This window comes from Schistocerca americana, chromosome 4 (assembly GCF_021461395.2).
Source record: "Schistocerca americana isolate TAMUIC-IGC-003095 chromosome 4, iqSchAmer2.1, whole genome shotgun sequence".
Lineage (NCBI taxonomy): Eukaryota > Metazoa > Arthropoda > Insecta > Orthoptera > Acrididae > Schistocerca > Schistocerca americana.
Window position 1 is genome coordinate 333,366,070 of NC_060122.1, and position 17,081 is coordinate 333,383,150.

At 39.5% G+C, this 17,081-nt stretch overlaps 1 protein-coding gene across 1 annotated transcript in view; it reads left to right on the forward strand.

The window, feature by feature from the left end:
• LOC124613451 overlaps positions 1-17,081 on the forward strand; it is a 141,447-nt gene that overhangs the window by 75,047 nt on the left and 49,319 nt on the right. Inside the window, exons 9-10 of the mRNA XM_047142154.1 lie at positions 1,278-2,181; positions 11,473-11,636. Coding sequence (XP_046998110.1) covers positions 1,278-2,181; positions 11,473-11,636 — 1,068 coding nt within the window. The remainder of the gene's footprint in view (positions 1-1,277; positions 2,182-11,472; positions 11,637-17,081) is intronic.

The window sequence follows — 17,081 nt, forward strand, 5'->3', positions numbered from 1 at the left end:
TTGTTATTGGGCAGAAAATTGTTCCTTAAAGTAAAACTATGCTGCTATTGGTGCACATAATTACAGTGTTAAGTTTGGCATGATGGAATTCGACAGCATGCTGCCATCATCAGGTGCCCATTTATTAATTATTCATAGTTAATTGTTTTTGGTGCCATCAGCAGGTGCCCTGGTGCAATAATTTTGTTTTTATTATGTGTGCGATTGCTTTTTTATTAACATAAAGTACAGGGCAATGTATTTTATGTTAATGAAAATTTAATTTTACTAAGCGAAAGCTCAAAAAATAAAACAGATGCTTATGTTGTTAGTGAAGCAGATGTTCTCCTGTAGATTAGTTTTAGAAACAAAACACATTATTCTCACTAGTTTACCATTCCGCAGCTTACTTCCATAATTTGTGCCATTTATGAAGATATAAAGTTCTTCACATAAATTCATTTAATATTCTTCCAGAAAGCGTAAGGTGGTTATTGTTGTCGTTGTTCTTCTCTTCAGGCTGAAGACCAATTTGATACAGCTCTCCATGCTAGTACATCCTATGTATGTCACTTCATCTCTGCGTAACTGCTACAACCTACATCCACTTGAACCTACTTGCTGTAGTCAACCCTTAATCTCCTTTACAGTCTATTGTAAAACATTTCAAAAACTTATTTTCCTCGTGTCTCTGCTGTTATTTGTCCACATTTCACTTTGACATAAGGCTACACCTCCAGACAAATGTTAACAAAATTCTCCTTTTCAGAAATGCTTTCTCCCTTTGTTTGTGTTTTATATGCTTTATATTTCAGCTGTCATCAGTTACTTTGCTACCCTAACAGAATTTCATCTGGAACAAACTCATGAGTGATGGGACATCAAACCTTATTCTTGCTTTGTAGATAGCAAAACTGGTCTTCTGCTTTTAGTGCTTCATTTCCTAATCTAACTCCCAGCAGTGCCAGATATAATTCAACTACACTCCACTACTGTTGTTTTTCTTTCGTAAATGGTCTTTTCACCTTTTTCATGAGACTGCTTCTATTGCATGAGCCTGACTGCCTTGATCCATGGCTTTCTGGATGTCATGTCAGAATATTGCAAATTGGGTTTCACTTGTTCTATGTTCTCAAAATTCATGCTGATTGTTCTTTACCCCATTATTGCTGTGCATCCTTGAATAGTGACACCTATGTGGGTATGCTGAAATATGATAAAAGTTGTGATTTATTTTCAGTATTAAACTCTGTACCCAAATAATTTTTTGAATTAAAGTCTTTTAAAATCTCTTACAGGAAAATAGCAGTGTGGTGAACACAGACAGTGCAATAATAAATATCAGTGATTCACCTCCAACCAAACTTAAACGCTATGATCATAGAAAGCAAATGAAGTCATTGGAAAAGAAAATGGAGTTAGCGAATAACACAATCAGTATGCTCAGAGAAAACAATATTATTAAATCTTTTGAACGGTCTACCAGAGAACAGGCAGGAAGTGTCAAGGGACCTGAGAAAATCCTAAAGGAAAACTCCATTGAATTGGAGAAAAAATCTAGGCAAAAAACTGTGGACAGTCCACAGCAGTATTTTTCCAAGAGAAGTGCTTTTCCTTTTTGCCCTGAGCAGCATTCTGAAACAACTGAAAAAAGTAGAAAATTGCTTAAGAAACGAAGAATTGCCGATAAAACAAACCACGTTCAAAATCACTCAGGTACTTCGACACAAACAGCGTTAAACCATGTTCCACAAATAAGCATGAAATACTCACCACCAACATCACCTCATATTTCAGAATCTGGTATTATTGGAAAGAGTGAGAATGTACAACCCCAAGTGCGCAAACATTTGGATGAAGTAATTAATTTGAATTGTCTACCTTCATCATTCCCCAACAATTTGCAGACAATAGAAAGAAATACTCATGTTACTCCTGTGGAACAAAAAAAAGACCCAGAACGTAGGCATGAACGTGTTAAAAATAGACAAACTGCAGATGATGATTATAACAAAAGGTCAGATAGAAAATCACAGCTGCAGACTGACATGGTCACTACTCACTCAGATCCAGTGAAAGATTGTGAAATTAAGGTACAAGCTAATGAGAAATTGAAGAAATTGTTGATGCAACAAGCATTTGAAAAAGACCAATATGCAGCAAATTCTCCGTTAACACGTGATGTCACAACCAGATCTTCAGGTAAGCAAAAATATGAATATGTGGATAATTTATTTAAATGAACTACACTCCTGGAAATTGAAATAAGAACACCGTGAATTCATTGTCCCAGGAAGGGGAAACTTTATTGACACATTCCTGGGGTCAGATACATCACATGATCACACTGACAGAACCACAGGCACATAGACACAGGCAACAGAGCATGCACAATGTCGGCACTAGTACAGTGTATATCCACCTTTCGCAGCAATGCAGGCTGCTATTCTCCCATGGAGACGATCGTAGAGATGCTGGATGTAGTCCTGTGGAACGGCTTGCCATGCCATTTCCACCTGGCGCCTCAGTTGGACCAGCGTTCGTGCTGGACGTGCAGACCGCGTGAGACGACGCTTCATCCAGTCCCAAACATGCTCAATGGGGGACAGATCCGGAGATCTTGCTGGCCAGGGTAGTTGACTTACACCTTCTAGAGCACGTTGGGTGGCACGGGATACATGCGGACGTGCATTGTCCTGTTGGAACAGCAAGTTCCCTTGCCGGTCTAGGAATGATAGAACGATGGGTTCGATGACGGTTTGGATGTACCGTGCACTATTCAGTGTCCCCTCAACAATCACCAGTGGTGTACGGCCAGTGTAGGAGATCGCTCCCCACACCATGATGCCGGGTGTTGGCCCTGTGTGCCTTGGTCGTATGCAGTCCTGATTGTGGCGCTCACCTGCACGGCGCCAAACACGCGTACGACTATCATTGGCACCAAGGCTGAAGACGACACGTCTCCATTCGTCCCTCCATTCACGCCTGTCGCGACACCACTGGAGGCGGGCTGCACGATGTTGGGGCGTGAGCGGAAGACGGCCTAACGGTGTGCGGGACCGTAGCCCAGCTTCATGGAGACGGTTGCGAATGGTCCTCGCCGATACCCCAGGAGCAACAGTGTCCCTAATTTGCTGGGAAGTGGCGGTGCGGTCCCCTACGGCACTGCGTAGGATCCTACGGTCTTGGCGTGCATCCGTGCGTCGCTGCGGTCCGGTCCCAGGTCGACGGGCACGTGCACCTTCCGCCGACCACTGGCGACAACATCGATGTACTGTGGAGACCTCACGCCCCACGTGTTGAGCAATTCGGCGGTACGTCCACCCGGCCTCCCGCATGCCCACTATACGCCCTCGCTCAAAGTCCGTCAACTGCACATACGGTTCACGTCCACGCTGTCGCGGCATGTTACCAGTGTTAAAGACTGCAATGGAGCTCCGTATGTCACGGCAAACTGGCTGACACTGACGGCGGCGGTGCACAAATGCTGCGCAGCTAGCGCCATTCGACGGCCAACACCGCGGTTCCTGGTGTGTCCGCTGTGCCGTGCGTGTGATCATTGCTTGTACTGGCCTCTCGCAGTGTCCGGAGCAAGTATGGTGGGTCTGACACACCGGTGTCAATGTGTTCTTTTTTCCATTTCCAGGAGTGTATTTTATTCTTTTACTTGTAAAGTTAATTGCAAGCATGGAATTCATTTTCCGTGGAATTTGAGTACTGAATACATTATTAACTTCTGAAGAAACACAACTATTACAATCAGTTTTTCTTTCTGATTTTACTTTACTGTTCCTCTGCAGTTTTCTTTAATTTTTCTCATCTCGTCTGTGAAAATATCAGAAACACAACACATTACCAACTGTAATACAGTGTAGAAGAACCATTGATATTTGAAATAGTTTCCAATCATCCTGTAATAGATAATATGGGTTCTGTTTGGTATAAAAGGAAATCTTAAACCATTCTTCCGGCAAAATAGTGGCAAGTTCAGGCAACAATGATGGAGATGGTAAGTGATTCTTCCCTCCGAAGTGAGCCACAAAAGCTCAATAATATTGAATCTAGCCACTGTGGTGGCCAGGGGAGATGGATCAATTCATCCTTGTGCTCACAAAACCAGTCTTGGACAATGCAAGTCATGTCACCACTGGGAAACAAACATTGTACCACGGGATGGACCCGATCAGTTAAAATGATCACATAATCCTTGACAGTAATGCAAACTGGGCCCCATGGAATATCACAATACGGCTGCCCAAATTGTCATCTGATCTCTGCCATGTTTCACTGTCAAGAAGCAAACTCAGTCAGAAGTTGGAAACACTGCGACAGTAAAACTCATCTGACTAAATGACTTTCTTCTATTGCTCCATGCTCCAGGTTTTATGGTTTTGGCACCACATTTTCCTCTTATGGGCATTTGTATTACTGACAAGTGGTTTCTGTATCCAGCTCGCCCTGCAATTCCGTGCTTGTGGAGCTCCCTTCATGTTAGTTTAGTACTGAGAGGATTCGTGAGTCACATCCAGTTCTGCAGTGAATTTTGCAGCTGTTGTCCATTTTTTCCCATCACAATCCTCTTCAATGACCATTTGTCATGATCACTCAAGACACAATTTCATCTGCACTGTGATGTTTTTCCTCTTTCCCTGTATGTGATATAAACACTAAATACTTAGGCTTCATTGGTTATGGAGGCACCCACCATACGAGCACCAACAATTTGCCCAGTTACTAGACTTTTTTTTTTCTTATTTGGTCGATAGTACCACCTCTGAAAGTTGCCTACACTACTGTTTCAGCAACAACAATAGATACATGTATTCCACTAACAGAGGTATCAGAACAATTTTTGCCTATAATATTTGACTCATTTACTTCAGACCAGGGTCCCTTATTTCAGTTTCATAAATTTACCGATTTCCATCATCCCTGACATTTTTGACATCATCATGGAATCACCCTGTATGTTAAGCAATTAGATAAACTTAATATGCATATTTCCCCCCATAAATTAATGGCATGCAAAATTCTGAAACTACTAATGGTTCTGGAAGGATAGTAGTATCAGATGTCAGAATAATTATGTGGTTACCATGAACCATTTTTGTTAAAAATTCAAAAATTGGCATTGGTTATCGGGCAAAGCTTTTCCTATTCACCTTTTGATCATGCCCAATACAGACTCAGAGGGAGGTGATTATCTACTTGTCTTCACACTGACACCATGTGGGGAGTCCAACCATAGAGCTAGAAAAGTTCACACTTCCATCACAAAAATGTAACAGTGGTAGACCACTGCGACTTCCCCAAAGTGGTGGGAATACAACGTTCTTTATCAACGTGAATATTACTGCTACAGTCTGCCTCCATGCTAGATAAAAACATGCTCTGACCTCCAGTAGTTTGGAGTGAGACCTGCAGAGTCCAACCTATTTTAATTCTGTCACATAGTGGTAATGTAGAATTGATGTATGCCAGAATTGAGGCCATGCTCACCTGGGGTTAACACTATGAGCAGCAAAATACTGAATGTGCTGTCAATAAGCTGGAAACACTAAGATGTCTGCCATTCCTTACAACAACGTATCTATAGATCTCTCATGGCTAGTTAAGGACTCCCATTCATACTCTCTGTGGCTTCCCCCGATAGGTTATTTCAAATTTGAATTATTTTTTTGTTTCCTCCACAAGCATGATCATTTATTTTTCTGCTACCATCTTGTCTTTCCATTTTAATATGCTATAGGCTGTTGTAAATTGAATTCTCTATCTCCTTAGTTTTTCTGATATCCTTTTAGTGTGTACGTTGATAATCTCACATTGTGGGTTAGTGGGTACCACAATTTAAAAGCTGCTTCAAATTTCATTTATGCTTAAGAATACATGTAACAAGCAAACCCACCCAAGGGATGCACTTCGGTTTTGATAGGCTTTGAATATTTTGTAGTTTAGAGCAAAATTAGACACACTTTTTTTTATACATGCCCATACAGCTCTTAAGGATGTGAACCACCCCCTTGAAAAAATTTGACTGTAGTATGTTTGAATGAATACTGTTAAAGTGGTAACAGACATAAAAAAACTTCAAATAAAATTTCTATGTTTTTTAATGTACATTACAATGATGCACCCAAATTTGTAAAAAAAGTCATTTTTTTAAAAAATCCCTCCACTGTTTTGTTTTTCATTTTGACATTTGACTAATAGCAAAACATATAGCATCATTAATACCAACTTCAGTCATATGTGATGAAGTGGCATTCCAAAGACACATTTGTCAGAAATAAGTTAGTAATATCCCTATTATTGCTCTACATGTACCCGTTATGTGTTCACTTCAATGTCAGTTGTCATGTTGGGTTGTTTAATAAGTCATCCTCAGATCAATATATTCTAAATGTACACCGAGTTGACAAAAGTCATGGGATACTTACTAATATTGTGTCGGGGTCTCCTGTTGCCTGGCATAGAGCAGCAACTCGAAGTGGCATAGACTCAAGTCATTGGAAGCCCCTGCAGAAATATTGAGCCTTGCTGGCACTATAGCGTTCTATACTTACAAAAGTGTTGCAAGTGCAGGATTTTGTGCACAAACTGACCTCTCAGTTTTGTCCCATAATAGTTCAATGGGATTCATATTGGGTGATCTGGGTGGCCAAACCATTCACTCAAATTGTCAGAATGTTCTTCAGAACAATTGTGAACAGTTGTGGATAGGTGACATGGCACATTGTCATCCACAAAAATTCCATTGTTGTTTGGGAAAGTGCAGTTCATGTATGGCTGCAGAGGGTCTCCAGGTGGCCAGACAGTCATTTCCAATCAATGATCGGTTTCATTGAATGAGAGGGCCAAGTCCATTCCATGCAAGCACAGCCCACACCATTATGGAGCCACCACTAGCTTGTGCAATGTCTTGTTGACAACTTGGGGTCAATGGCTTCATGGGGTCTGCACCACACTTGAACCCTACTGTCAGTTCTTATCAACTGAAATCGGGACTCATGTGAACAGGCCACAGTTTTCCAGTCGTCTAGGATCCAACTGGTATGGTCATGAGCTCAGGAGAGGCACTACAGGTGATACCATGCTGTTAGCAAAGACACTCACATCGGTTGTCTGTTGCCATCGCCTGGTAACACCAAATTTCACCACACTGTCCTAACGGATACATTTCTCATATGTCGCACATTGATTTTTGTGGATATTTCATGCAATGTTGCCTGTCTGTAAGCACTGACAACTCCATGCAAGTGCCGCTGCTCTCTGGCGTTAAGTGAAGGCCATCAGCCACTCCATTGTTCGTAATGAGGGGTAATGCTGCAATTTGGTATTCTCAGCACATTCTTGACATTGTCGATGCGGAATATTGAATTCCCTAACGATTTCGGAAAGGCAGTGTCCCATGCGTCTAGCCCCAGCTATCATTCTGCGTCAGAGTTTGTTAGTTTCTGTTGTGTGGGCAAATCCCTTCAAAGACATTTTCACATGAATAATCTGAGTACAAATGATGGTGATACTAGTGCCATCTGTATGTGTGCATATCACTATGCCATGACTTTTCTCACTTCATTGTGTGCGCGCACGCGCCCACACACACACACACACACACACACACACACACACACACACACACACACAGTTATGCATGCAGGGAAAATTTCAATGAACCCAGAAAATATTTTACCTTTACTGTGGACAGAGTTTGATCAGCGACAATATATCGTGGAAACTATGATCCCTAGCGAAGAAATTACTTTTGCATCTCAGTTAGAAGATTTGATTTAAAGATATATTTATGGAAAGATACGCTACTTTAAGGTTTTAAGATGAAAGTGCAGTTTCCGATCCTATTCTGATTGCAGGAAATAATGATGATGATGAAGAAATGGTAACAAAGCAAAACATGATATAGACCATGAGAATAAACAAAAAGCAGTTACTTTTTGGCACTCTGGTAAAAACAAATTTGAGACTGTAAAACATATATACAGGAAGGTCACAAAGAGAAAAAAATCTGTGTAAATGGGAAGCACAAATTGCTGCAGGTGGGACAAGAAATAAAAAGTTATTATTTGTTTCCAAGTATTTATTAGATAAATTTCAAATTTCTTTGGACAATACAGTACCGATACGTGATCTGGATATAGAGATATGGGCTTTTCGAGCAAGGGATGATAAGTTATCGCAACATGTGTGTAAGGTTTCCTCAAAATGGATTCACAGTTTTAAAGAAAGACACCAGATTGTTTGAAGGAAAATCATAAACTCATTGCCAATATGCAAATAACAAATAAAGAAGAATTGAGGGGAAACACTCCAAATTTGTGGAGACTGTGAATAAGAAAATTTTATTGATCGGAGAGGCCAATGTCTGCAATTCTGACCAGTCAGGTTTCAATTTGGAAATTCATGCAGGATGAACGTTATCCTTCAGGGGACCATCAGAAGTTGAAATTCTAACAAAATTCTTGAATGAATGCCTTAACACACAGTTATACAATTCAGCCTATTATATCTGCAAGTGGATCTATTATACCTGCAAGTGGAAATTTAATATCCCTTTCTCTCATAGTTTGGAAAGAAAAAGAGGGCAAGTCCGGACCAAAAGTTGAAAAGATTTATACTGAGCAGATAATATCCATGTGTTTGGTTCTACATCTGGCAAATTAACGTGCGAGCTTACAAGTAAATTGTTTAAACAGGTTTATATATCTACTATAAATGAAAAATCTGTCTTCGTTTAGATGCATGAACCAGGTAAAATGAAAAGATGTGTGGCACCATTCATAAACATGAAAAAGAGGTGAATATCTTAATGATTCTTGCCAGAACTACTAGTATGATTCAGCCATAGGACATATTTTTATTTTGGGCATGGAAAAATTTCTTGAAACTTTTTTCAGATGTAATTACATGGGTTTGGCATTAACTTGGATTTAAGAAATAATAATCTAAAAGTTCATTCCCTCACTCAGTTAGTTTTCTTCTCCCAGATTCGCCAATCTTTTTAAATATGCTTTGAGCAGAAACCAACAGACACTTGTTTGCTTTTGCTTATAAACTGTGATCCTGTTTGTGACTCCAGTCATGTAATTGCAGTTGTCTGACGGGCTGGCTGCGCAAAATCAAAGTGCATTGAACATTTTTTTGGCCAATACAATTCTACACTTCCTCATTACTGCACAGATTTACAATAAAGTAAAAACAGTTTTAAATATAACATAACTGAATCTGAAAAGGTTACAGCTTCAAAATAAACAAAATACACCAAATGTAAAAAGAAAACACCATAACAAAGCAAGAAATTTTGTATTTTATAGAAGGTAGAATATGCATTTAGAGTACATTTAACTGACAAAGATTTATTAAACAATCCAGCATGACAACTGGCATTGAAGCCGAAATATTGGACATGCATACGGCGATATAGGAATAGTTCTAGCTTACTTCTGACAAAGGTGACGCATTCCAGTGAGTAGCAATCAGTCTGTTCCATAATTCTTGATATTCCGGCTTGGGCTTTCCATTGTTCCTCTCATTTCCAGCAAATGCATTTTTGGAATACCACTTCATCATAAATGACTGAATGTGATACTAACAATGCTGTATGTTTTGTTGCTAGTCAGATGTCAAAATGAATGACAAAATAGTGTGTGTGGGGGGTGGGGGGTAGAGATTTTTAAAAAAATGACTTTTTTTGATAAAATATTGATGCACCATTGTAATGTACATTAAAAACCATAGAAATTTTATTTGAAGTTTTTTTTAAGTGTACCTGTTAGCACTGCAACATTATTCATTCAGGAGTATTAAACTCAAGTTTTTTTTGAGGGATTTGTTATCCCTTAATGGTCATATAAACACATTTGCTTTACAGAACAACCTTGTCAGAGCCAATCAAAATGAAAGTGTATCCTTTGGGTAGGTTTACTTGTAAATTTCATTAAAATTCTCATAACTGTTTCATGTCTACAACTGCTGTCCCAGTACATTCATATAGCAAGTTCCAGCAAAAACAACTGCAGTGCAATGGGAAGTCCAACACAGCCATGGTTATGGTGGCAGGAAAATTTTGTTGGAAGTAATGGGAGAAAGTGACTGTTAGGAAAAGACAAATCTGAAGTGTTAAAAGTTGTCCACGGTGTGGTGACTAGAAAAGGAAGTATTAGGCTAACAAAGTGTGATTACTGTTAGCATTTTTAAATGCAGGGAAACTGCATATTTCCTAGTTTTATTGAGAAGTCTAGGAGTAATGTTTACAATCAGTCACATACCTTTTATGTTTAAGGTTGCTTTTAAGAGGTGGATATTGCAATCTCTCCTTAGCACCAAGGAAAGTAATAGAGTAATATGTGCAACAATTGTGCTTTTCATTCATGACAGATCTGCATACAAAGTATAGTAGTCATCTCGTATGCTGTGTTACAGGCTAGAACAGAAGGGACTTAATCCAAGAGAGATTTTCACTATTGCATGTATTCGCTGAACTCTGTATGCTGTTGAGCAGCTTCAATAGTCCATTGTGTCTAGTACTCCCTATTCCTCCTCCCCAGTATCAGGAGAGGAGACAATGTTCTCTTGCATACCAGGCCATTATATGACTGTATGGAAATTAACAATCAGCAGAAACAGCCCTATAAGGCTGTGACCCATCAGTCACTACCATTACAAAGTATTTCATTGTGGTTAGGGCAGTGAGTTTTTATATTGCGCCTGTATCATTTGGTGTTAGTAATCTTCTTTCCTAAACCAAATTTATCTGTGAATTAAGAGCTGTGGGTCTGAGATGCTAAGAAGACTAGGACTGTGAATGACATTATTATTTCTTCAAGGTTTATCACTATGTTGAAAACATTCCACAGTGTATTTCATTACATTATCAGTGTGTGCTGTCAGTATCTTATAATGTGGATATCTTGAACCGCTGAAGGTGCTTATAGCTATTACCTGATTGTAAAAGAATTCTGTCCTGATGGCAACAGAAATTTTTCTGTTCAATTTTGAAGAATCAAATTTTTTAGTCCAACCAATCTCTATGTGTATTTTGATTGTGTTTCATTATGATCAGGGATCTTTTCTGATATGTTCACTTTCATAACAGGAAGCTGAAGGAGAGCAAACAGAAACCTGTGCAACTGTGGTGCTGTTACTTACACAGTTTGTACATACATAGTTAGCATTAATAGAAATGTTTGAGTATCTAAGCAGTTGCTATAAATGATAAATTAGTTACTTATTGTAAAATTGTCACTTTAATAATATTTCTCAAAAAAGGTCTATAGGTGGTCTCATATGCCTATATAAGACTTACAAACTTCATTTCAGAGAGACTCATTAATCATTGTTCACAATTCAGCTTTGACTGGTTAGTACTTACTTTTTAATGCTTGCATATCACATGCTGAATATTAAGTGGCTTGGTGAGTGACAGCTGTGCATATTTTGCATCCAGTGACAGTATGTTAATGATCTCTGATGTTATGATAGGTGCTGCTGCGGAGCTATTCAAGCGTGCTGTTGAACATGAAAAAAGAGAGAGAGCTGCTACCCGAATTCAAGCATTGTATCGTGGACATAGCACTAGAAAAATTACAGATTCACTCTTGATTGGTACCAAGTCAAAGAGTGATGTCCAGCAAACACAGCTACAGGCAAGTGTCACAGACTTTCTTTAGCATTAATTAATCCATCCTGTAAAGGTAATAGAATGTTGGATTGTTTACACGATATTAGATAAATCAGTTTTCATTTTAATTGATACTGTGACACATGACATGATACGGCAGTTTAATCCTACTAAATGATAAATAAATAACACTGGAAAAAGAGATTGATTCCTTTTGATGGAATGGATCTGCAAAGCTTTCACACTGCTGCTGAAAAGTTCTATCTGAAAAATTTGTAACTTCATGACAGTAAGCATGTGCTGTCTGTAGTTGAGGTTATTGGTTTAACATATGGTATGAATTGAACTTCAGGGGTGCCAATTGTAAAGGATATAGTAACTCGTAAGACAGTCTCATAATATCTGTAATAAATTGAATGAAACTACAGTGGATCGCTTCCTCTGCATTGCCATTAACTTTGCTAATGCTTTATATCCAATGATCTTTTAGGTTAGTGGAACCTTAGAAACTAACAGATAATAAAATGGTTAATTCCATGTTAAGGAAGTGTTCCAAAGCAGATATTGTGAAATAAAAATTGGCTTATCCTGAACTTTTACTTATAGTAAGCTGCAGCAGGATTAAACTTTTAATATTTTACTTCTTTCTTCTATCCCTTCTACTTTTCATCGCCTTTACAGATGAGATGGCAGTAATGGCAATGCGAATAGGAGATGAAATTAAGGAGTCAGTGGTGTTTCTGGATGATTTAATGTTGTGAGAAATTGGAAGTGGTGTGTTCCAAGAAAGGCTAAATACTGGGTGGTTATAATTAAACTTTCCCTATTTAATACATACCAGACTTGGTTGCATTAATGTTAAGGACAAGGGGAAGAGAAATAATGCAGAATCAACTCAGTTGAAACACTTTTAATGTGCTGCTATGGTACATCATACCAGTACCATTACTACTACAAAAGCAGCTTAATATGGCACCCATCAGTGTCCAGAAGAGTCTGAAAGCACGGGATTGCATTCTGCGCAGCATGTCTTTGCACCTTGAGCACCAACCTGTTCAAAAACGAATGGGCCAATGATGAACATAGCCATGAAGGCACACCGTACAGTGACACGTTCACCAAATAGAGGAATTTCATGCACAGTGACTGGAGGTAAAGATCCCCACACTTGGCAGTTCTATGTGTGCAACTCACCCATCAGAGAAAAATGAGCTTCATCTTTCCATAGGATGATCCAGGGTCAGCCCTGGTCAACTTCAATCCTTGCGAGAAAGTGGAGAGTGAAGTCAACACATCTTGTGATGCAAGCTGCTGTATGATATGAATCTTGTACAGATACCAATTGAGAATGGTAAAAGACATCTTCCATACAGTGGATCATGGGATGTTCAACTTTTGTGACACTGCATGCGCATGCGCACTACCGTTGTTTACCATAGCAGTAGCGATTTCATCAACCACCTGCGGTGCAACTGGTCATCGACCTCTTCCTGGAGCAATGCCCAGTTGTCCATTTGATTCAGACTTCTTCTTCGTGCTCTTCACAGCAGGTGGAGAAAGAGGACCCTTCCGTAATCCTTTCTGCCGGCGATATTCTCGAAGTGCAGCTGCAGCATTACTGTTGTTTTGATAATGGAGCTTCACCAATAATTGCCCTGCTCCTTTTGTCAGAGCTCATGTTGACATGTCAACAAGTGCACTGCGACTGGTCAGGTGTGTGAGACTTTGAATCACAATGACTGATCATGGCACCTGGTGGCCGTAGTTGGAACTGGATGGTGCCACTGTGGTGCATGGAAATCATGCATCCCATACTCTGGACATTAATGCTACCATGTTTGGTACTCATATAGTAATTAGTTTCCGTGTTATAACATGTTAAATAGGGAAAGTTTAATTATAACCATAGATGTATGTGTGGAAGTGGTGGAACAGGTGGATTGAAATTTTATGCAAAGGAGGGTGATGTGATGGTGACAGGTTATTCTGTTAAACTCTTTCAGCTTCCACAACCACTATACATTTTGTCTTGAATCTTGGACTGAAAAGGCTACGATCAAAAAATTTGGATCTTAATTTTAAGGAGTTGAAACAACTTGTTAATTTAGGTTCCAACAAGGCTCTCGTGTGTTGGAAGTAGGGGAGTATTTTCTCTATCATTCCTTACATAAATACTTACTTAATGCCACATTATATGGTATTATCTCGGATATGCCGAATGACCAAAACTTATATTTGTTATTTCTTCAATGGGCTCCAAAAGCTTAATTCACTCCCACATCAAGCATCACTGCAGGATGTCAAATTAGGAAGCATATCGTGATCAGACACATACAGCAACATTTTTGGTCCAAAAGGTGCTCTCTGTGTAAAAGGCGGCATTCTGTCTTCTGCTGATATCTAACATAGCCAATTGCTTTTCTGTCATATCTTGCACCACCTAATGGTTTGGTGAATTTGGATCCTTTTTAATGCTTCTAACAAGTAATTTGCTTTTCTGGCTTACCTTGCAGCGCCTGATGCTTTGGTGAATTTAAATCCCGTTGAACTGCCAACAGTTTTTCTTGAGTTAGTCTTGAATGATTGAAGTGTGTTATGAGACATTGACTAGTAGTGATCATTGCTGTTTCTTCAGACTGGACCGTCAGTGACTCAGTTATAACCCTCTGAAGGAAATGCATGAAACATCTAGCAGAATCATGTTCAGCCACTCAAACATCTTTTGCCATGTTAATGCCATGAATGAGTAAACATATTTTGCTTTGGTTGATATTCCATTGAATTGCAATAGTACTATTTTCCCCAGTGTGAGAACCTAGAAAAGGTTTCACAGCAAGAACTCAGTGTTTCAGCTGTAATTCACAAGAAAAACCAGTGAGCTGTGAAGCTTGGTGGAAACTGTTATGCAAACAGGTCCATACATCAGAAGTATGGTTTGACATTTTATAGTTGAATAAAGCTTGCTCTAGCAGTCTTGCAAATCCGCTCGGTTCTGTGGTAGATAACGGCTCATGTCAAATGTAATTATTTGTTTTATAAAGTAGTGATATTTTATGGTTTTTGCTTCATTTATGTCCTGAAGCAATTTCCTGTCAAATGCTTCTAACATAGTTAGTTGCTTTTTTTGTTATTGTTAAAGATGAACTTACCCCAAGAATTGGGTTAAAGACAAAGACAGTGTAGAAACAGCAGTGGCTGTACTTATATTAAGTGCTTGGAATTTATCTGAATGTGTCATTTTCAAGTGATTTTTCATAGCTGAAGTACCTGTGAGACAAAAAATAAAAATTTAAAAAAATAAAGTTCGTTGAGGGAGGAAAGAAGGAAGATTGGGTTTAACGTCCCATTGACATCAGGATCATTAGAGATGGAACACAAGCTCGGATTGTGTCAAGAATGGTGGAGGAAATTGGCTGTGCCCTTTCAAAGGGACATCCTGGCATTTGCCTTGAGCACTTCAGGGAATTCATGGAAAACTTAAACCTGGATGCTCAGAGGGAGGTTTGAACCATTTTCTAAACACTGAGCCACCTTGCGTGGTAAATTCGTTGGGCATAAGGTGGGTTAGGTTTTTTTTTTTTGCTAGTTTAAGTGGTTTTTAAAACTACTTTTCACAAAAACAACTGCACATCCAAAACAAGTTTAACTGAACCAAGTATTTGGTAGATAGGTACCTACTTAACGACATTGACAATCATATCTATGGACAAACAACTTGTTGATCTGTGTGATAAAACAATTTAAAACAAAGGAATAAAAGACAAGCTGAGACTTTGGTAATACCTACTTTTTTTGCTTGTCTGCCACAAGAAATTTGAAATCAACTCAACAAACAGCAGACTTACTATTTTCACTGTCCTTTGTTACTCTGCATAGGTAGAAGATTGGTTGTAATGCCTGAGACTAGCCGAAGTCAATGACGGCAGAATTCGCAGAGCGAACAGCATGTGGCAAACAGTCCAGTATGTAGCAAAATCATTGTAAGTGTGTACAATCAGTTCAGGAAGCAGTCTGAATCAAAAATGTTAAACAGTCAAGGTCAGTAACTTTATTAATATTAGCACAGTTGAAGGCTCTGTAGAATAGCATGAACTAACTGTGGGGCCATTGTATTTACAGGCTGCGTGGCATCGGTGTGTGGCCCTACGTGACATGCCTGTGGCTGCGGCAACACCCTCCATGGGAGCAAGTTGCAGCCAGACAGAATATAAAGCTGAAGTATGAGAGGTGTCCTCCACTCTGGCTGGATGGAGAATCTGAATCACTGTCATATGTTAAACACCCCCCCCCCCCAACCCCCCCTAGTAAACAGCACTTGGAATCGGAAGTGACTCCACTTGTGCCGACTTTATCAAGGATGGGGAGAGAGAGGTGCTTTGAATCGCAAAATTACAGATCAATATCCCAAACTTCTGTTTGCTGCAGAATCCTTGAACATACTCTCAGTTTGAATACAATAAACTTTCTTGAGACTGAGAAGCTTATGGCTAAGAATCGGCATGGTTTTAGCAAGCATCGCTCGTACAAAACTCACCTTGCCCTTTTCTCACATGATATACTGCAAACTATGGATGAAGGGCAACAGGCATGTTCCATATTTGTACATTTCCAGAAAGTATTTGACATGGTGTCCCATTCCAGGCTGTTGACAAAAGAATGAGTTCACAGATATGTGAGTGGCTCAAAGACTTATTAAATAATGGAACCCAGTATGCTGTGCTCAACAGAGATAAGGTATCATCAGGAGTGCCTGAGGGAAGTGTGCCAGGACTACTGCTGTTCTCTATATACATAAATGATTTGGAGGACAGGGTGGGCATCAATTTGCAGTTGTTTGCTGATGATGCCGTTGTGTGCGGTAAAGTGTTGAAGTTGAGTGATTGTAGGAAGATACTAGACGACAACAACAACAAAATTTCCAGTTTGTGTGATGAATGACAACTAGCCCTAAATGTGGAAAAATGTAAGTTAATGCAGATGAGTATGAAAAACAAACCTATAATATTCAGATGCAGTATTACTATAGTTCAATTCTTTTATCTTGGCGGCTCGCGCATGCCCGCCCAGATGCGGGAGATTGCTGTGTTGCCAGTTGCACACGACGCACGCGCCAATAGAAGCAGCGCCATAGTATAGCATAGTTCGCAAGCTTACGTTTAGGGGGGAGCGCGCAGTTCATGAAGTAAAGCCACCACGGCTGCATTAACCCTTTCGCTGCTACAAAGACGTGTTCCCTGCATTCCTGCACTGCTCGCCTGTGCAGACACATCGTGTTCCGACTGCTTTGACACCCTTATCAATCGATTCCACAAAAACTATTTGGCCCAAAAATTAGATTTTTACACATCTTCTTGGCTGATACCTTCCCCCCATAAATGACTTAATTTTGTTTCGATGTTCAACGCAGTTATTATGCAGCATTAAATATAGTAAACCATTGCACGAAATTTTGAAGAGTTTGCAGAGGTAA